Source organism: Diospyros lotus, chromosome 8, assembly GCF_014633365.1.
Source record: "Diospyros lotus cultivar Yz01 chromosome 8, ASM1463336v1, whole genome shotgun sequence".
Classification (NCBI taxonomy): Eukaryota; Viridiplantae; Streptophyta; class Magnoliopsida; order Ericales; family Ebenaceae; genus Diospyros; species Diospyros lotus.
In genome coordinates this window covers 10,432,924-10,441,287 of record NC_068345.1, presented here as the reverse complement: position 1 = coordinate 10,441,287, position 8,364 = coordinate 10,432,924, and the positions used below count along the sequence as shown (strand labels likewise).

Genomic DNA, 8,364 nt, shown 5'->3' with positions numbered 1-8,364 from the left:
TCTCCATTCACCTGCTGCACCACTAAGTTAGAATCTGAACTCACCTCGACGTTTTGAGCCCCCAACTGTTCAGCCAACCTCAGCCCAGCCAATAAGGCCTCATATTCTGCTTCGTTGTTAGATGCTCGGAATTCAAAATGTAGCGCGTAAGGCCATATTTGCCCTTCGGGACTCTTTATCATTAATCCTGCCCCACCGCCGCCCGAGGTCGAGCTTCCGTTTACCGCCACTAACCATGGTTTCTGGTTTTCTTCGGGACCTTCGGGAGCTCCTATCCCTTCGGCGATGAAGTCTGCTAGCGACTGCGCCTTAATGGCCGGTCGCGGCCTATACTCAATGTCGAAGGCGGTGAGCTCTACTGCCCACTTCAACATCCGGCCTGAAAGCTCTGGCTTGCTAAGAACCTGCTTCAAGGGTTGGTTAGTAAGCACTATAATCGTATGAGCTTGAAAGTAGGGTCGGAGTTTCCTCGCCGATGTTATTAAGGCGAACGCCAGTTTTTCCATAGGAAGATACCGAACCTCGGCTCCCGATAATCGTTTACTCGCATAATAAACGGGCCTCTGGATCCTATTTTCTTCTCGAATCAATACCGAGCTTACGGCCTCATTGGCCACCGCCAGATATATGTATAATGGTTCTCCGGGCTTCGGTTTGGTAAGAACCGGAGGCGTGGCTAGGTGCTCCTTAAGCTTTTCGAAAGCTCGCTGGCATTCAGAATTCCATTCGAAGTTATTTGCTTTCGATAAGACCTTGTAGAAAGGAAGGCCTTTTTCTGCCAAACGAGAAAGGAATCTGCCAAGGGCTGTCATCCTACCCGTAAGGCTCTGTACCTCTTTCACATTCCTCGGGGCCGGCATATCCATGATAGCTTTGACCTTCGCAAGGTTTACCTCGATCCCTCGGTAGTGTACTATGTAGCCTAGGAACTTTCCTGCAGAAACGCCGAAAGCACATTTGACAGGATTAAGTTTCATATGGAACTTACGAAGGGTTTTGAAGCATTCCTCCAGATCCTCCGGATGACATTCGGCTACCATACTTTTTACCAGCATGTCGTCGACGTAAGCCTCCATATTTCTCCCGAGTTGTTGGTGAAAAAGCTTATTTACCAGCCGCTGGTAAGTGGCTCCTGCGTTCTTTAATCCGAAAGGCATTACGGTGTAGCAGTAGGTTGCCTTGTTGGTGATGAATGCCGTTTTCTCCTGGTCCTCCGGGTGCAATGGAATCTGGTGATATCCCTGAAAAGCATCTAGGAAACTCATGAGCGAACATCCAGCAGTTCCATCAATTAGGGCGTCAATCCTCGGGAGTGGGTAGCTATCTTTTGGGCAGGCTTTGTTAAGATCGGTGAAATCGATGCAAAGTCTCCACTTGCTCTGCCCTTTGGGAACCAGCACAACATTCGCTAGCCAATCTGGATAATCCACCTCCCGAATGTGGCGCGCAGCTGCTAACTTTGCGATCTCCTCCTCGATCGCCCGTGCCCTATCAGGGGCGAAGCTTCGTTTTTTCTGTCTGACAGGCTGAAAACCTAATCGGACCCCCAGCCTGTGTGTCATTACTTCTGGATTTACTCCTGGCATATCCCGGGCTGTCCACGCGAAGATATTTGCATACTGTCTAAGGAGTGATATTATTTGACTCCTTAGCGGATCTTTTAACTCCATACTCACTCTTACACATCGACTTGGGCAATTTTCTTCCAGAGGTACTTCTTCCAATTCATCCACCGGCTCCGCTGTTTTGGGATCTTCAGGTCCTTCTAGTAGAAAACTGACCTCCTTCGGGGGGTCAGCATCCTTCTGCAACCCTGCTTCTTTACTCTTCGCCATGCCTATAGAGGCCATGTAACATTCACGGGCTAAGCGCAAATCTCCCCGCACTTCGCCCGTCCCCCTATCCGTGGGAAACTTCATCATCATATGATATGTGCTTGGGATGGCTCGAAGGGCATTGAGACCCGATCTTCCCAGAATCATGTTGTAAGCCGAAGGCACGTCCGCTACCAGGATGTCTAGCATAACACGAGAAGTTCAGGAACCTCTCCCTACCGTCAACGAGAGTTGAATAATCCCTTCTGAATATACGGCTTCACCATCAAATCCTACCAAAGGGACCCTCGCTGCCCTTAACTGTGTCATTTCATACCCCATGCCTAAGAAGGCTTGCCGATACAAGATTTCTGAAGAGCTTCCTGGATCCACAAGGATCCGCCGAAGTTCCCACTTCCCGAGTTCAGCTGTTATCACCAGTGGGTCATTTCGAGTCGGGTACCCCGGGAGGTCGCTATCTGAAAAAGAGATTGGATCCACGTTCCTCGACCTTTTCAGTCGGGCCGCATTACTTTTTTCGTCCTTCATGACTGGGACCTCCCCAGCCGCGAGTGTGTGGAATATCGGAGGCTGAGGATGATCATCTTCTCTTCGATGTGATCTCTCCCGCTGGGCCCGATTTCGATCCTCCGCGCGGTCTCTCTTGGGGGGGCTTCTTGATCGCGACCGTCGATCCTTTCTCCCCTGAGAATCACATGTTTTTGCCACGTAGCTCCTCAGGAAACCCCGATTGATAAGTTCCTGAATCTCCTCCTTTAATTGGTGACACTCCTCCGTGTCATGACCATGATCTCGGTGGAATCGACAATATTTACTTCTATTCCTTTTGTCAGATGGTGCCTTCATCGGTCGAGGCTTTTTCAAATAATCTTTTCCCTCAATAGTAGCCAGGATTTCTGCCCTCGGGGCGTTCAGAGGAGTGAAACCCGCCAAATCCCACCGAGGGCGATTTTTTTCCCTTCGGTCGTCACTCCTCCTTTCCTCGGGATGCTTCTTTTTATCCTTCTTCTCCACATGCTCCGCTCTCTTAGCCTGCATGACCTCTTCGGCATTTATGTACTTCGTGGCCCGGCCCAATATGTCCGTGAACGCGCTCGGAGGCGTTTTGGCTAATGATTGGGCGAAAGGGCCGGGTCTCAGGGCGTTCTGGAATGCCACCATAGCAACATTGTGGTCAAAGTTCTCAATGCTCAGGGCTTCCATATTAAATCGTGAAACGAAATCCTTTAAGGGCTCTCCTTGGTTTTGCTTCATACTCACCAAGGCCATGGTGGACCTTCGGTGTCTTCGGAGAGGTGCAAAGTGCGCCAGAAAGCTGCTCCGGAGTTGCGCAAAACTTACGATGGAATGATGAGCCAGGTTTGAGTACCACGCCCGTGCGTGCCCCTCCAGAGTGGCCAAGAAAACTCTACACCACATCGCGTCTGAGGCGTCCTGTACCATCATATGCGAGGTAAAGAGATCCAGGTGATCCATCGGGTCGGTGGTCCCTGCGTAGGGCTTAATGGCCGGGATACGGAGACGTTCTGGTGGTATGGCCGCCATGATCTCTAGGCCAAGGGGCTGATTTATCCTTGGTCCCTGAGCCTCTCCGGTCCTTGGCTTTAGGGCGGCCATCTCCTCCTCCAACTGCCGCAATCTTCTTTTCTGCCGCTGCTGCACAAACGACAAGTCAAGAGACTCGGCCGTCTCGCCGTCATCTGGCCCTGGCCTCTGCGGATTCTCGTCCCGTCGATAGGATTCCTCTTCTCTTGGGGGCTCGCGCCTTTCTTCCGCCCGAGAGTGCTGGGCTTGCTGATGCTGGCCATCTAGAAAACCCATGAGTAACTCCGTCAATCGTTGTACTTGACCCTCCAGAAGTGCTATCCGATCAGGAGGAGGCGGAGGGCCCTCCGGACTCCGAGCCCTCCCCGGTGGGCTTCGGGGAGGGTTCTGCTGACTCGGTTCCGGAACATGGTTGCTCCCCACGGCCCTAGACGGCTGTCTTCTGGTCGCCATTCACGGTTGAGAAGATTGTCCGCTGCACTGGAAAGACAGAAGAGAAGAATGTCGGCCCCACGGTGGGCGCCAATTGATGAAGGATTTTCGGAAGTGGTAGCCGCACGTTCCCTTCTTGCCTCTCTGAATGCACCTGCGATGGAGACGGGGCTTGCTCCCCCGGTCGATCTCCGATGATTAAGTTAGTCCTTTGATCTAGGGTTCCTTGTCCCTTTTAAACTATGTTAATTCATGGAAAATAAGAAGAATCCCCCACCTTCTTCTCTTACCTTTTCTCGGGATAGGGATCATGAGGGATCTTCGGGATCTTCCTCCCGCCTTCTTCGGGACTTTCCCGATAAGGGTTTCGCGATAGCCTCCGTCTTCGAGGAGTTCGGGATAACTGTTGCCTCCGTGATCTTCGGTGGGTTAGCCTGTTCCTGAGGTCTCGGGGGTTTCTCTATTGAGTGCTTATCTGATTGACGTGGCAATGCTTGTCTGCTGTGTATCTTTTGACCGCTGTTAGGTATTCGTCTCGGCGTAATTATGGGACCGAGGGCGTTCTCCTCATCAAGTAGCTAAATCTAATCTTGGGTTAAGGCAAGGACAGTGTCCAACGCCAATGATTTCCAAAGAAAGTTGCGCTTTAAATAAGTAACATTAATTTAAATTTCAGTATGAGTGTGTATTAATTATTGAAAAATCACTAGGTTTGGATTGGAGCGTAAGCCTAACTTAGAGCTTTCATGCCATGTATGAGAGTTACTAGAACTGGAAACGCTATCATACCCAAACCCGGATGATTAATTTAGTTGTTTTGTGTATTAATTGCAATTGGATTTATGGTGGTTGCTTAAATTAGAATCCCGAATATCATGTATGGGGATTGCTTAACCTAGAACTATCATCATCTCTAATTGCATTTAATAACAAACCCTCATATCTGAAATTAAATTAATGTTGCTAATCTTTTATGCTAAAATTTGGGAATCAACGGGTTGGTACTGAAATTGTCTTAACTCAAGTACTATCCAATTTTATATTCTCACTTAAAGTGTTTATTTCAATTACTGCCTTAATTTATTTCCTAGTATCTGTTGTTTAAAAAACCATAAAAAACCTTGTTGTCAATTTGTCCAAATGCGTGTGTGCTTGTGTGACATTCTTTTTCTTTTGCCATAAAATAAATCTCTCAGTGGACGACCTGGACTCATCCAGAAAGTATAAATTTAAATTTGGACTACAACTGCACTCGTACACTGACGAGTATAAACCTCTCACCTAAATAAAGAAAAAAATATAAAATTTTTATTGTATTTTGTTTTGTGTTTTAATTGCAAGGTGGGAGTGCAGTCAAATTTTGGCGCCGTTGCCGGGGAGATTGAGGCAAAAACAAAAAGAAAAAAATATATATAAGAAGAGGCATCTCCTGATAAATTCATCTCAATAAATTTTTTTGCATACGAGTTCATGCATTGAAGACCACCAGGTATGCCTATCTTCTATCCTTTTATTGTCGATTGAGGACAATACGCAATTTAAGTTAGGGGGTAAGGTGTACTTGATTTATTGGTGTTTGAAATTGATCCATTGTATCCATTGTGCAAATAATTTTGTTAGACTCGATAATATTGTCTTGTGTGGTATGTATGATTTTATTGGGCTCCTAAAACAAAACATTTATTAAAAACAAAAAAAAAACAAAAAAAAAACTAATAAGAATAAGAATAAGAATAAAAAAATTAAAAAATAAACAATAAAAAAAATAATAAAAAAAAATTTGAATTGAGAGAGACAGAATTGACGCTGGTGGTAGCCATCTTTTCTTGGGCAGTGCAATCACACTACCCTATAAAGGATAAGGCACACTGCCAAATGTTGAAAAATGAGGCACTAAGCGTTGAAAAACAAAAAAGAGACACCAAGCCTGATGGTGCAATTATGGCATTCCTCGACTCGAGTGTAGAAAAGTGATGACCATTGCTCTATAAGAGACTCCATATCTGTATGAGGCAAGTCACCCCTCTTGAGCTCAATCTTCTCTCATTTGTGTTATTCTCCGATCAGGTACTCTCATCCCTTTTGTAAAGTTTATAGTTCTTTACTTTCTTCTTAGTATAATTTTTTTTTTTAAAAAAAAAATGGATCTTTATCTCTCAAAAATTCACAAGTACTATCCATCTCTCCTGCAGAATGATTTGAAAAAAATTTATGCTGCTAGGTGTGAAAGACTTTGGCTGTTGATACGTAATAACATCCCTGAAGATATTCGTTGGCTAATCGAAGCAAAAGTTCGATTAGCTGGTGAAACTTCACCTAGTTTTAAGCATTTTCCAAGCTTAGGGAAGAGTAGTTTTGCGAAGAAAAGAAGAGCGAAAAGAGTGAATGGTTGTTACAAATGTGCTCGATGGACCTGTAACACACGATGCAAATCTGTGGGGTTTACGTCCATAAATCGAGAAGATAAAATTAGTTTCATAAAGGATGGACTGAGTAAGGAGACTTTGGATGATATCCGATTGACTCTTGAGACGCATCCATGTGGAATAGTGCAAAGAGAACTTCTTGCTTTATGGACCCAGTTCAGAAGTGACCACCAACGCTATAGTCTTGGGAATCTGACTAAAAACGACCCTGTTTGCCAATCTATAAGAAAATTGGATGGGAAGCTTATCCCCGCTTCATAGAAAGTGTTTAAGCCGTTTCTGGACGTAAAACCAGAGGAAGATGTGAGCCACAATCACAACTACTTATACATACGCATGATTTTTGATTGTATTTATTTCTTGTTGAATTGTTGTATAGCTACTTTTGATCGCCAAACTTCTTTTCAGGACATACAAAAGGAACAAACATAGAAGGCCAGTTAGTTCGTCGAATCAATACCATATGTGTACTTTGTGGCTCTCAACTTGGGAGCGATATTTGTTACGCACTTGCAGCGAGTGAACTTGGTAAAAAATTAGGAGAGAAAAAAATTAATTTGGTATATGGAGGGGGAAGTCGTGGATTGAATGGTTATGTTTCACAAGCTGTACATCTTGAAAATTCATCTGTGGTAGGTGTAATGCCAATCCCTTTAGTTGAACCACATATTTCCGGGATTACACGCGGTCAACTTATAGAAACGACTTCTATGTCTGAGCGCATGGCTTGTAAGATTTATCAGTCAGATGCCTTCATTGCTTTACCAGGAGGTTTTGGAACACTTGAAGAAATTTTTTGTATAATCTCCTGGGCTAAGAGTAATCTCCATACCAAACCCATTGGACTTTTAAATATTAACCATTTTTTCGATGGGTTACTCTCTTTTCTTGATCAAGCTGTGGACCAACAGTTCATTTCTCGTTCAGCAAGAAAGATTCTCATTTCTGCATCCACCATTGATAAGCTGCTAGAGAAATTACACGCTTATGTTCCACAGTACGATCCTCATGAGCCTCGGATAGACTGGTCTAAGGCAATTAGTAACAAGCGCCAAAGGGGTCCAATTAATTTAGATTTATCACTGTGAGAAATGCTCTTTATTAAGATGGCTGAGTAAGGAGTACTTTTTGTACTCTTGAGATGCATCTAGTTATTGTACAACTTGCAGGATTTTTCTTGGTTGTGTTCTTAAAAAAAAAAAAAAAAAACTGTGGAATGTTGTTGGGTAAAGTCTTTGATAAGATGGCTGAGTAAGGAGTACTTTTTGTACTCTTAAGACGTATTTTTTTATCTTATGACTTGCATGAAATTTTTTTTTGGTGTGAAAATATAAATATATATCTATATGGTATGTTCATTTGTTGTTTAAGTTTTAGCAGTTCACAGCAAATCTATAGACTTGTGGAGTTACAGGTATTCTTAACAACCCTAATTTATTACTGCAATTCAAGTTGGGGGTGTAAGGTTTAGTTATGAATTATCTGGTTCATATTTAACTGTGAGTTTGCTATTGCTAGTTTGTAGTCTTGTGTGAATTGATTATCTTTATCTGCTCTTATTAAAAAAAAAAATAAAAAAATTGTGTTTTAAATAATGCTATTCCTAAAGTTTTGAAGTTATGCACTGATAGCCGATTAAGTTTGCAATACGAAACATGAATGCATTGATTTCTTATTTGAAAACGTATATGCATTAGAATAAGTCATTTGCATTCATCGGGGATTCAAAATTTAAAAATTGGTTATTGGTTATAAAGTCAAAGGTAACAGTAATTAGCTGATTAGTACACTGTATGATCCCTCAACAGAAGTGGAGACTATTACCCAAGTGAGTGTTTGAGCCTAATAACCGTTAATTCTGAGTGAAATAACACTTACTCTAAATATGCTTTATTGTTTATCTTATCTTTTCAATGGCTTCAAAACATCAATTTGCTTTGAATGTTTAGTATGATAACGGATAAGTTTGACTGGTTTCAAACTCTGAATTAGATGACTGGGTATCATCGTTTTGTAGAAGCATGATAGAGGGATCAATTTCTTTCATTTTGGGCCTATTAACTTTTTTTTTTCTTTCTTTACATTAACCTCATTTGTTATCCCATTTGAGCCATTTGTAGTATAAT

At 43.3% G+C, this 8,364-nt stretch overlaps 1 protein-coding gene across 1 annotated transcript; it reads right to left on the bottom strand.

Moving 5' to 3' along the window:
- Positions 1–2,036: 2,036 nt before the first annotated feature.
- LOC127808512 (uncharacterized) lies at positions 2,037–3,833 on the bottom strand. The gene has a single exon (XM_052347087.1). The coding sequence runs from the start codon at positions 3,831–3,833 to the stop codon at positions 2,037–2,039; it is 1,797 nt and encodes a 598-aa protein (XP_052203047.1).
- Between the last annotated feature and the right edge of the window lie 4,531 nt (positions 3,834–8,364).

What these genes read in the sequence shown, in the direction of transcription:
- LOC127808512 (XM_052347087.1), bottom strand. Translation starts at nt 3,833, where the DNA reads ATGGCGACCAGAAGACAGCCGTCTAGGGCCGTGGGGAGCAACCATGTT.